Source organism: Ambystoma mexicanum, chromosome 5q, assembly GCF_040938575.1.
Source record: "Ambystoma mexicanum isolate Mex_15411 chromosome 5q, UKY_AmexF1_1, whole genome shotgun sequence".
Classification (NCBI taxonomy): Eukaryota; Metazoa; Chordata; class Amphibia; order Caudata; family Ambystomatidae; genus Ambystoma; species Ambystoma mexicanum.
Window position 1 is genome coordinate 1,392,877,458 of NC_090933.1, and position 13,585 is coordinate 1,392,891,042.

The window sequence follows — 13,585 nt, forward strand, 5'->3', positions numbered from 1 at the left end:
TCGGAGAGGCGAAAGATTTCAAACACTTTCACCGTGGTCGGACGGAACGAATGACTGAATTTGCACAGTACCTCAAATGAAGAAGAATGCTGTAGCTGAGGCGGTTGTTCCTGGCAGTTCCTGCAGGCTCACGGTTCCTGAAGCGACTGTCGTAGTGACAAGAAGGAGGTAGACTGGACGGTCCTGCACTGCCCAGGGAAGAAGCCAGCAGCAGCGCAAAGCGTTGAAAAAAGGTGCGCTCATTAAAACCCAAACAGGTTCCATTCATCCTGGCTATCCGTTCACTGCAGTGATGCACAGCAAATTCGACCAGGAGAGGGAGGCCGGCGTTTGGTGTTTGGCGAGCTGGTTGGTCCCACCAAGCTCAAGGGAAGACGATTCCTTGCAGATCTTCTCTGTCGTCGGAGTTTCGGGCGATTCGGACCTGCAGCATGGCTTCACCGGGATGTCCAGTAGTTGCAGCAGTCCTCTTCCTTCAGCTCCTCGTTGGTTCTCTCGTTCCAGTGTCGACTCTGCCTTCCAAGTCCCAGAGACCTGCTTTTAAGCAGTTTTCCCCCATTCACAGCCTGGCTGTCAATCACACAGCAGGGTGGCTGTCCTGGCAGGACAGCCACTGAGCCAATGAAAGTAGAGTGCGACTTGGGTCTCCAAGAAGACCCTGTGCAGGGGGCCTCAAACCCCTCCCTCACATCCTGTCCACCCAGACATTCAGGCGCCTAAGGAGGGTTTCTGTGCAGAAGCCCACCAAAGGACAGCGAACAAAGAAACCAAACCTGATTTGGCACGCAGAGTAAAACACGAGAAATACCTTTACAAAATGAAATGGTGAATAAACTATACTGGAACCAAATAAAATTAAAGGGGTCCAGCAGATTAGAGTTCGAGGCTACCACCATAGCCTCTAACGGTACCGAGGCTATTTACATAGTCCGCGGTAGAATGAAAATGGTAGATAAAACTGCCACCAGCCAAATCTTAGAGAAAGGGGAACAAAATAATGTTCCATGAGAATCAGACAAAAAGGGATAAATATTAACCCTTCCAGTACTCTATGGGAATATAGGGTGTACTGGGTCTGTAGTTTTAAAAAGACTAGTACAGTTCAGTTAATGGCAACATTACATGTTCTGGGTGACAGTAGTCAGTCCCAGAAAATGGAGTTTGAACGTGGGAAGTCTAAAAAGACAACCCTGTGTCACTGCACTAAAGGTGCTGTGTGACACACAGTAAAAAGATGATGCCTATGGAGTGGGTGAGGCTCCACAGTCCATGAGCACAAACATTTTTACAACACACAGCAAAACACATGTAAGAGTGGGAAAAAAGGCTCACACTCTTACCAGGTGAAAAGAATAAATCCTAGAAATCCAGCAGAGCTGCTTAGGGACTCAACAGGTAAGGGAAATTAGCCATTCAGGAGAATTCTCCCTAACACCGAGGAGTGGGTCTGAAACCCCCACCCCTTCAGCAAATGAAGAAAATGTTGATGAGGATGATAATAAGTCAGAGCCCAGCTCTAATATTGTGGATGAGTTAGATGAGCCAGAAGAGCCTCAGAATGCAGGCCCTGTCTTACCTCTACCTGCTCATCGGCCTCAACCCTTGACCACTGGGACCCCATCAGGTCCAAACCTATGTCCTGAATTTGTCTCACTTGAAAAGATGAGACTGGAGTTAGAATTAAAAAGAATCCAAGTTCAAACTGAAACAAAACATCTTTTTTATTGTTTTTATTGTATTTATTGTGGTATAAAGCAAACCTTCCAAGAAAATAACTTTACATTTTTACAACCCATAAGAAGAAAATTAAAAAGAACATATTTCTCCAAAGTTTCTTGTCTTCCCTGTTTCAGTCTAAATGCTTAGAAGAGCCACCAAAACATATGCATCCGGGTCGTTCCATTTTATTTTAGTCAGCACACTAGACAAGACATCCAGAAATATGGCAAGCTTTGAGGACGCCGGATTCCAGTACAAGTTTACTGCTACTATTTGTTTCGACCCTTTAGGTGTGGCGACCACACATTTTACTGCTAAGATCGCCTCTTGTTCATCTGAGATTGTTATCACATCCTTAAAACGAGTGGCATTGCAGGCAAGTAACAGACCTCCCTTTGGCCTTCCTTTCCCCATTGTTATTTCGGCTTGGGTGGTTATTATGAAGCCCTTTAATTCTGGTGCGTTAACTAGCCATGTCTCCTGTAAGAGGATTATGTCGTTCTTGACAAATACCTCTGATCTCATATTGAGGTTCTTGAAGGAACTGGAGCCTCGCGTATTCCAGTTTACCACCCTCATACTCTCCCAACTAAAGACATATCTCACCCACACCTAGTTTTTGACAGGCCTGTGTTATGATCTCCAGGAGGAGCGCCCACATTGTCAATTTATCTCCCTCAATTTTACCCTGTGCTACAGCTGAAATTTCCTTTGCTTGATCTTTTTTTGTTTTTCCTCCTTCCTTTGTTCCCTCCTCCCTTCCTTCCCCAACCCTGATGTCTGAGGGCATGTCTTCATGTATGGTTATAACTTGTTTTTGTAAAGGGCCTGCTGCATCCAGGATTGCCTTTGCCCCTATCTTAGATGTAACCCTGACTTACACTAAATGGGTCACCTGGCGGTCCGGGAATCTAACATACTCAATGTCGTTTGATGAAAAAAGATATAAGTCTGGTATTTTTTTGAAGAGCATCAGAAGTGACCCTCTATTCAAATATTTCCAATTAATTTTGTCTTTATGACTTTTGAGCCAAAGCTGCGGAGCTGCAAATGGATTTTTTCCAAGTGATGATTCCCTTTCTATCCTTTTGTTTTGCCCCTCCTCCTTTCTGGATCCAGTGTCTTTATGATTTACTTGTTCTGCAGGAATAGTCTGTATTGAGTCTTCTGCCATTAGGGGCAATGTTGCCAGCTCTTCTTGACCTTGGTTTAGTGGTAGGCTCCCGCTTGTTATTTCATGTCTTTTTCCCTGGGCTTCTACTGATTTTATTAGTGGTTTTTTTTGTTCTTGAAGGAATATTGGAGACATTTTTAGAGCCGGGGCTCCAGACTGGGGCAAATTTGTTGGAGCCAATTTGGATCTAGGGAGAAAGATTGGGGCCCACTTTATCGATTTCCCCACAATCAATGGTGGAAGGATGCCCACCACTGGGCCTGTTACATTCTCCAGATTGTTACTGTCTGTTTGCTCTGTTTGTATTCCTACTGTTTTGTTAGGGGCATTTGGCTTTTTCTTGTTCTTCTCTGGATCCTGCACATCAGGGGACTCCCTCTCTGTTTCTGGGCAAGATTTCTCTCCTTTGTCTTTCTTCCCTTTATTTTGATTTTTTGATAAGTTGGCTAGATTATTAATGAACTTATTTGTATCAGCATGATTTGATTTTTTGCCTTCATATTTTTGGGTTTCTTTTCTTGTCTGGAGGTCTGGAGGACTGTTGTGATTTATGTCTTGCATGTTTTTGTTTCTTTTTTCTCACCCTCCTCCTCTTTAAATCACCTCATCTTGTGTAGCAGCGCCTGCCAAATGTGCAAAGCGGCAAAACTCTTCCATCACTGACGAGGATAGTGGAGTGTCGTCCCAAGTGGAGGGGGATCGGTCTTTAGAGGGATCAGCCCGTGACGGCTGCTCTTACCCCTTGGCATTTCCCTGGGTCTGAATAAAGTTTTGTAGCATTAGATTAGTTTATTTTCTTTCCAAACTTATGCTCTGAAGCATAGTCTTAATATCAGCTATCTCCATCACACAATTAAGACTACAAGTGACAGTACAAATTCACCTTTGGTACAAGCCTGTACTACACAGTAAAGTGGTAGCGATGGCTAAGCAGCCAGACTTATCTCACGAGTAAAGTGAGCAGTACCAGAAGTTACACAAATGACAACAATTACTATGGTTCAAGCAAACACTGACTCAAGGTTTCGGAGTAAAAAAATATACATTTATTTCCACATCATTTGTAAAACAATTCACTAAAGTAAAGCAGCAGAAAAATCACAATCTTAATATACTACACAACACCCAATCAATTCTGGACAAGTTAAGCTCAAAATGAAGTGTGAGCAAAATAGCACTCCAGCAATTTAAAAAGGAGAAAAGACAAGGTTATCATGAAGGGGGGGGACATTCCATTGGTATCCTGATTCAGCTGTACCTCACCAGGATCTTGCAAGCAGTGATTTACGCTGCTTAGATTTAGGCTTAGGGTCTACTGACTGAGATCACCAGATTGGAATCAGGTACTCTGAAGAAACTGTTAAGATTGCCCAGATATGTATGCATCTACTGAAATTCCCTATCTGGAATGTAATGTACTTCCAATAAAGGAGAGAGGTGAACTGATGTGTTCAAAGTTCTATCGGTAAATGGCCAATGTCGCAAGAGATTCACTCATGGGCTCGCTCTTTGAAGTTTCATCCAGAGGAATTCCATCCATGCAATCCATTGCCATTGGACAAATAGAATGGCAGATTAATAGTAAAACCCATTGGCATGTCCTTGGTGTCTCATAAACATATACTGAAAGTGCTGATTAGTTAAGTGACCGTGGAGCAAATGTTGGTCAATTTAGCCACTAAAACTAATGCATGCATGTTCATTTCATATATAATGGAACAAGAGAGTCTGCCAACGTATATCTATCATTTTAGTCACTCATTTGGGACTACATGCGATTGAACTTTATCTTTACCAAAACATAAGAAATGACTGGGGCTTGGAACATGATACAGGGAAGGCGACAGAAGATGTAAGCTACGTGGAGCATCCTGTTTGTGAATGTTCTTTCTTGAGTGAGTCACATGGTACAGCAATTAAAGCAGAAGGACTCATGGCTTCCATTTCCAAGGAAAAGCTATGCTGGATTTGGATGTTGGGAAATCATGAAGGATGTATCATCTTTTTAACAAAATTGTGGAAGAATATTTTTAATATTTTAAAAACATTCACTTTAGGATGTGTGGGATTGAGCCCAAGCAGAAGTAATTTGCAAAATGTGCCGGTGGAATCTCTTGCTCCCTTGGCATTATGGAACAACTGCAACAATTTTTCATGGTGATTTTAGGATTTATAAAAGTCTTCAGTGTGTTGTATTAAAAGTTAACAAATGTGTTGATTACATGATAGCAAATAAGTAAGTAAGTATTGCTTATCACCGTTTTCACTTTTTCATCTGATTTAGCCCTGTGCACCAGAAGGTGCACAGGGCTTTCCCAATCTGTGCACCCATACTAATGTTTCTTCTTACCTAGTTGCACCTGCATACTTGATGAAGACCCCGCACCTTGAGATGAGGCTGTCCCAATATGTGCACCCATACTAATGTTGCATTTTACCTATTTGCACCTGCATACTTGATGTAGCACCCAACACCATGAGGTGAAACTTTCCCATCTGTGCACCTGTACAAATGTTTCATTATACCTATTTGCACCTGAATACTTGATGTAGCACCCCACACCATGAGGTGAGACTTTCCCATATGTGCACCCATACTAATTTTTAGGCAGAATCATATGCAGTACCCTTTGCGAACACCACACACAATTAAGACTATAAGTGCAAGTACAAATTCACCTTTGGTACAAGTCCGTACTACACAGTAATTGGTAGCGGTGGCTGAACAGCCAGACTTATCTCTAGAGTAAAGTGAGCAGTACCAGAGGTTACACAAAGGACAATTACTATAGTTGAAACAAACACTTATTCAAGGTTTCTGAATAAAAGATTATACATTTATTTACACCATCATTTATAAAACAGTGTACTATTATAAAGCAGCAGAAAATCACAGTCTTAATATACTACAATAACACCCAATCAATTCTGGACAAGTTAAGCTCAAAATGAAGTGTGAGCAAAATGGCACTCCAGCAATATAAAAGGGAGAAAAGACAAGGTTATCAACAATCAATCAGCACCAACAAGTTATAGGCAGGGCAATCTAGAAAAGGCTTACTACAACTAGATTCATGTCAATAGGTCGGGGCCAATGTTACTGGTTCAGAGTCTTTGCAGAGGATCACACAGTTCAAAGTAGTTTGCGGTTTAGTCTTTGCCAAGAGTTCAACACGAAGTTGATCAGAGGAAAGGTTACTTAAAGGAGAAGAGAAGGACAAGCCTTCGGAGAGGCAAAATATTTTCTGCGCTTTCACCGCGGTCGGACGGTAAGAACGACCGAATTTACACAGTACCTTTAAAGAAGAAGAATGCTGTAGCTGAGGCAGTTGTTCCTGGCAGTTCCTGCAGGCTCACGGTTCCTGAAGCTTCCATCATGGTGACAAGAAGGAGGACGGCTACAGGGTCCTGCACTGCCCAGGGAAGAAGCCAGCAGCAGAGCACAACGACGAATAAAAGGTGCACTCCTTAAAACCCAAACTGGTTCTCTTCCCACTGGCTATCCGATCTACTGCAGCGATGGACAGTAAATTCAACCATCCTTGCAGATCTCCTCTGTTGTTGAAGTTACAGGTGATTCAGACCTGCAGCAGGGTTCACCGGGTGTCCAGTAGTTGCAGCAGTCGTCTTCCTTCAGCTTCTCTTTGGTTCTCTTGTTCCAGTGACGACTCTGCCTTCCAGTCCCAGAGACTAGCTTTTTATGCACCAAATCCCTTATTCACACAGCCTGCCTGTCAATCACACAACATGGTGGCTATCCTGACAGGACAGTCACCTAGTCAATCAAACAAGAGTGCAACTTTGGTCTCCAAGGAGACCCTGTGCAAGGGCCTAAAACCCCTCCCCCCCATCCTGTCCACCCAGATACTTAGGCGCCTAAGGAACGCTTCTGTGCAGAAGCCCCCCAAAGTTCAGAGAACAATGGAACCAAACCTGGTTTGGCACGCAGAGTAAAACGCGAGAAAGACCTTTACAAAAAAAAATGGCGAATAAACCCCGCTGGAACCAAATAAAATTAAAAGCAGTCCAGCGGATTTAAGTTCGATGCTGCTAGCATAGCCTAAAACAGTACCAAGGCTATTTTCATAGCCCGCGGTAGGAATAAAATGGTAGATACCACTGCCACCAGCCAAATCTTAAAGAAAGGGGAACGAAATAATGTTCCATGAGGAACTGACAAAATGGGATAACTATTAACCCTTTCCAGTACTCTATGGAAGATAGTTTGTACTGCGTCTGTGAATTTAAAAAGACTAATAAAGTCAATGGCAACTTTACATGTTCTGGGAGACAGTAGTCAGTCCCAGAAAATAGAGTTTAAGCGGGAAGTCTAAAAAGACAAACCTGTGTCACTGCATTAAAGGTGCTGTGTGAGACACAGTAAAAAGATGATGCCTATGGAGTTGGTGAGACTCTACAGTCTTTGAACACAACCATGTAAAACACACAGCAAAACACATGCAAGAGTGGGAAAAAAGGCTCACACTCTTACCAGGTGAAAAGAATAAATCCTAGAAATCCAGCAAAGCTGCTGAGGGACTCACTAGGTAAGGGAAATTAGCCATTCTGGAGAATTTGCCCTAACAACCTGCATACTTGATGCAGCCCCTCACACCATGAGGTGAGGCTTTGTAGATTTCAGTCCTGGAGAGATACGATCCCTGGGCTTGAGGCCAAGGACAAGTCTTGCAGTTCTGTTCTGGATGAGTTGCAGAGGGCGGAGTGTGGAGGCAGGCAGATTAAGATAGAGGCTGTTACAGTAGTCCAGCTTTGAGAGAACCAGGGCTCGGGAGACAGTGAGCTTCTGGGGGAAGGAGAGGAAAGGAAGGATACCTCTGAGGAGGTGTAGCTGGTAGTGTGACTTCTTAGAGACGTCAGATATGTGAGGAGAGAAAGAGAGTGTGGAGTCGAAGATGACCCCAAGGTTTTTTGCCTTGCAGGTAGGCACAGGAAGAGGGCCAAGGGAGGCCGGCCAGAGAGCTGCAGGGAAGGAAGGAGTGGGTGTGCCGATGAGTAGAATCTCAGTCTTACTGGCATTAAGGCAGAGGTCGTTGGCGGCACACCATTCCTGGATAGCAGAGAGACAGTCAGAGATGAGTGAAGGGGAAGAGGAGGCCGAGGGTAGCCTGAAAATGAGCTGGGTATCATCCGCGTAGCACTGAAAGATGGGACAGAGAGCGGCGATGCGGTGAGCAAGAAGAGCCAGATACAGATACTAATTAACAAGCCCCACCCACCTGGTGCCTTCCTGCTTGCCGCTCTGTTTCCCTACTTAAGGAGCCCTCCAGCCTCTTTTCCTTTGCAGATGGGGAGCAGGTGTAAGTGGATCTAGGTCACCTGGCTTAAGCACCACCTACCTTCTTAGCCCTGCCTCTTCCTTACTGCTCTTAACTCTTAGATCAAGGGCGCCGCTCGCCTGGGATTCTGAAGCAAAGGGCAGACGAAGAAAAGGGCAAATCCTGTTTGGACCTGTTCATACCAGGAGGACCCAGGGCACGAACCCCTGCTCAGACAGCAGGTAAGCATGCACCAACATGTGTTTACTCCCTCTGTCCCCCCAGGCCATCCCCACCCCCTCAGGTCCCCCTGTGATGTTCTCTTGTGCCCCCCTTCTCACGCACTGGTGGTGCCTGTTTTGCTTGATTCTTCTACCCTGCTCCCCCTTCACCCACCCTCAAGCCTACTTCTGCAGGAGTCTGTCCTGATACCTTCTGCTTTCACCATCACTGTCTTGTGGCCAATGCTGGATTTGACTTTTATGGACTTCATTGATTCACGGTGCGTCACTGTTTCTCAACTCTCATGCTGGACTTCCTCTGCATCTTGTACTCATGGTGGCCCTGAATCATGCTGTTCCCATCTTCAGCTTGGATCCTGGCTTGCAACATTATGTGTTACTACTGACTTCTGCAATTGTATTCACTCTCCTCTCTTGCTTCTCCACTCTTTTTGACTGTTGACTCTCTGTTCTCTCCTCCTCTCCTTTTCTCCCTTTTCCTATCTCCTCCCTCCTCCCCTTACTTTCTTCTATGCATTTTTCTATCAGAAACTTGTCCCTCCCACAGCACTATCTGAAATGTCATCAGGCCTAGTACGAAAGACGCTTGTTTTGTTCCTCCTCTCCCTTTCTGCACCCCTCTGCCTCACCTTTTGTTTTTCTCTGGCTCTACCAAAAATGTCATCAGGCGTAGTACGTTAGTCGCCTGTCGCTCTTTGTTTCTGGTGTGGCTGGTTTCCTGATAGCTATAGCGGTAAGATGGCTCAGTGGATTGAGCACTCGCTGCTGCAATGTGTGTGTGAGCTGCAGGTTGCAGGTTCGACTTCCGGCAAGGTCAACTCAGCCTTTCACCTTTCACCGTCAAATATATATATATATATATTTGTTCTATATGAAGCGCTTAAGCATAAGTGCTATATAATAACACATCATTACCATTTGGCCTTGGACGTCTGCTTGCATTCACAGTAATTTGGTAATATGGGCCTATACACACTGATCTTAATGATACATATGCCGATCCATTCTTGTATGAAATGTACATCACTTTACAGCAGTGGTCTTCAAACTTTCTGGGTCTGGGCCCCCTCTGAGCAAAATGTGGGCAGGCCTCGCTCCCCACAAAATGCCAAATGGACAGTATGTATTGCGCGCCGTCACCTGCTCCCTACTACCCAGTCCATGGGCTCTCCCCACCCAATCACACACTCTGGGCTCTCCCCACCCTGCTCCTATCACTATCCCATGGTTTCTGCCCATCCTGCTGCCACCACAGTCCCTGGGCTCCCCCCATCCCGTTCCCAACACAGTCTTTGGGCCAGTGGCGGCTGGTGAATTTTTTAAGTCGAGGGGCATAACTTTCCCCTAAAAATGGCATAGCGACCGAGCGCAGTGAGGGAGCCTGAAATAATCAAGGTGGGTTCGTTTTTTTTTCCCACCCGTGAATTTCTTTTTAAATAATGGGTTAAAATGATGCATTGTAGAGCATGCTTAAAAAAATATGGGTGAATAGCCAAACAGTTTGCAATTGGTGCTGGGGCTATCAGGAGGCAGGCATGACATGTTTTCCTCAACATCTATAATAGATGTCCAGTAAAAAGATACCATCCCTGTCCCCTGGGCCCCACTGGGCATAACACAATTAACATGATTGTGTGTGTGTATGGAAGGCACTGGGGTGCCAAGGGGGAGAGCATGGTATTTGTGACTGGACATCTATGATAGAAATCCAGTAAAAAAACAATACAATCCCTGTCCCATGGGCTCCAGAGCACCTCAGAAGGAGAGCTGATGTTGGCAGGTGGGTAGGGGGATTGTGCAACAAAGGCATTTAGGCATTTTTTAAATGCCTTTGTTGTACAACACTCCTTCCCTCTATCCACCACTTGCCAAAATCAGCTCAATGGACCAAAACAAATTTAACACACCACATTCATACGGCAATCACTCTATCATTCACCTGAGCATCCATCACCATACACTCACTCATAACACAAGCATACACGCATCCATACACATGTTTAAATTAAGAAAAATGAACATAAACGTACCTTCTGCATTGGCCTGCGTGTGGGTTCTGAAACGCTCTGTTCCAGGCTGCTCAACCCATATGTGCGAGGAGGCGCTGAAGCTCCCCCTCGCACGTACAGACATGCAGTGACCCAGCCAGCATTTCCAATGAGCTTTGCAAGGCTGGCAACGCGAAACGCCCCAGCCTTGTATGGCTCAGTGAGCATGTGCAGCTGGGGAACTGAACTGAACTGTCAAAGGGAAATAGTGTTTCCCTTTGACAGTTCAGCCAACTCAGGAGCACTCCCTTAGCTGAAAAAAGCAGCTGAGGGAGTGTTCACTGTTTCACTGGGCTGGCGCCTTAGCTCTTCCATAATAGGTGAGGGGGCATAATAGGTGAGGGGGCTACTGAGTGGGCGCCCCCTCACCATTATGGATGAGCCACCAGGCACGGACTGGCCGATAGGGCAATAGAGCAATGCCTTGTACCAAAAATGCAAAATGCTAGTGTGGGCCAGGCAAAATGGGCCACGTTTTTGGCCAATGTGGTCCACTTTGATGAGTTACTTCACTATTCAGTTAGTCATTTGACCATTGTTGCTGAATAAATATTCTTTAAATGTAACAATTTACTTACATTTTAACACAAAGTACCCCCTTGGGTACTATTGAAATACAACTGCGGGTCACTTTTTCATTGGTGCCTGAGACAGTTTCATGCTTTACCCCGACCATGTGTTCTTTCTTTTTTTTTTTTACATTTCATGCTGGGCTCTTACGGCCCCCCATGGATGCACCCGCAGCCCCCTGCATGGGCACGCCCCACAGTTTGAATACTGCTGCTTTACAGTGACATCATAACCATCATTTTCATGGTGTACTTAAAACAATGCTATGTGATGCCACTTCCTGTTTTGTGAAGGGGTGAATGGTTGTGTTCCATCGCTTCATGTGATGTCAATTCGGGATTGGGTCACTTCCTGTGATGTCATCAGAGGTCAAGGGACGTGTGATGTCACTTGCGCTACCCCTGGCCTTTTGGTGAAATGACGTCCCTGCGAGTACGATAGTTAATTGCACATCCTTACGGTTCATGGCCTGTAAGAATGTCATTGTATTTTCCCTTGTTCCCTGCCTTGCCTTGAAGCGCTTTTGAAACATATTGGGATAGGCGCTATATAAATAAACTGTCATATGTTATATCATTTCTACTAATACTGTTTTCTATATTTTGTTTTTTCTCTTTTCCTGCTCAGGTCCTGGTGAGAATGGAGCCCTGAGGATTGTGCTTGTTGGGAAAACTGGAGCTGGGAAAAGCGCCACTGGGAACAGCATCCTGGGGGAAAAGAAATTCAAGGATAAAGCCAGTCCAAAGTCAGTAACAGAAGAGTGTACTAGAATGGATGGTGTCCGGGGTCAGAGACATTTATCAGTTGTTGATACGCCCGGGCTATTTGACACAAAAACTCCCGGAAAGACCGTGATAGAGTTATGCAAGTGTGTCTTGTGTGCGGCTCCCGGACCGCACGCCTTGATTGTGGTGCTGCAGGCGGGAAGATTCACCGACGAAGAGGCCCGGGCTGTGGACATCATCCAGGACTTATTCGGCGAGCAAGCAGCAAAGTACACAGTGGTCCTCTTTACAAGGAAGGATGGATTGGAAGATCAGACAATCCAGGAGTTTGTTCAGGAGGAATTAAGGCTGACACGTCTGATTGAGGCCTTTGGGGGTCGCGTCTGCGCCTTCAATAACAGGGCGACGGGAGCAGAGCGGGAGCTGCAGGTCTCAAAGCTCCTGGGGATCATAGACCGGATGGTGCGGGAGAATGGGGGGAGCCACTACACGGCAGAGATGTTTGTACGTGCAGAGAAGGTCATTAATATTACGAAAGCAGAACTTCTGAAGCAATATGAGAAGGAGCGTGGAGACAAGTTATATGCATTAAAGTGCAAGCACGAGCGAGAACTGGAAGGAATCCGAAGCAGGAACAGTCAATTCAAAGCACAACAGATAAAGGAGTGCGAACAGGCATTCACGAAAAAGAGCCAAGAAATAAAGGCCCGCTATGACGAGCAGGTGCGGGAGCTCCACGGCAGTGCCCTGAAGAGGCTCTTCCACACCATTGCTAACTCAGTGATCACGGTTGCTCCTGGAGCTGCTGTAGGAGCAGGTATTGGCTTAGTCGCAGGCCCAGCAGGGGCAGCTGTGGGGGCAGCAGTAGGGGGCCTACTGGGGGCAGCTGCAGGAGGGCCGAAAGCATACGAAAAAGCGAAAAACCAGGAAGCGGATGAACTTTTTAAAAAGCTTTGCCCGGAATACAAAAACGCTTAATATTTAAAAGCTGGAACTTTAGAATTGCAATACAAGGCTTGTGGAAACTGCGCGGCACGAGTGACTACTAACAATGTGCTTATTTAGTCTTCATAACGTGCATGCACGTTCCCAAGACGCCCCTTCGCATTATTCCTGCTTGCGCCTGGCCATCTGACACCCTACACATCACGTAACCTTGGTAACAGGCTTATTATGCACACACTTTACTTTTCATAGCTCTTTCCCCTATTGTATTCTTTTGTTTGCAGTATACACGTGTAGGAGTAGAGTGTGCATTGTGCCTTGTGTAGGGCTGACACACCACCTATCCGTCCTGGAACACACATGTTAACACCGTGAATCGAAACCTTGATGTAGTGTGATAGTGAACTGATGTCCTGATGTCATCACATGATGTAATCCCACAGGATGATTGTAGTACCCATGTATCCGAGTGCCTGGAATGTTCCCAGAGAGCCTGGGCTCTTGTGAAGCACCTTGCATAGAATATAGAGTGTGTGTGAGTGAGTTCTAAGTTTGCTGGTTGGAGACAGGCAGGATGGGAACTTGGGGATGGTGGTTACTTTTCAGAGATGCCTTATTTACCCGCCTGCTGTAACCTCTGTCATCATTAAAGTCCTGCCTGCTCCTTGCGTCCTGCCTGCTTCTTGTTACTGAGACCAAGATACTAGAACGATGTTCTCACTATGTCAAACATAAACAGAGACTGCAGCATTTGCTAGCACATGGAGGCCACATCATTGTCTCACTCTTGCCTTCAAACTCTGAATTCAATGAAACATGTTTCTTAACAGAACTGGCTCGAGAGTAGGACTCGAGCTGAATAGTAAACTCTGATGGAATCGCCTGG

The 13,585-nt window shown here is 45.5% G+C and overlaps 1 protein-coding gene across 1 annotated transcript in view; it reads left to right on the forward strand.

The window, feature by feature from the left end:
- Window positions 1-13,362, forward strand: part of LOC138498455 (uncharacterized) — a 403,932-nt gene extending 390,570 nt beyond the window's left edge. The window contains exon 12 of the mRNA XM_069622206.1: window positions 11,657-13,362. Coding sequence (XP_069478307.1) covers window positions 11,657-12,732 — 1,076 coding nt within the window. The 3' untranslated portion in view covers window positions 12,733-13,362. The remainder of the gene's footprint in view (window positions 1-11,656) is intronic.
- Window positions 13,363-13,585: the final 223 nt, after the last annotated feature.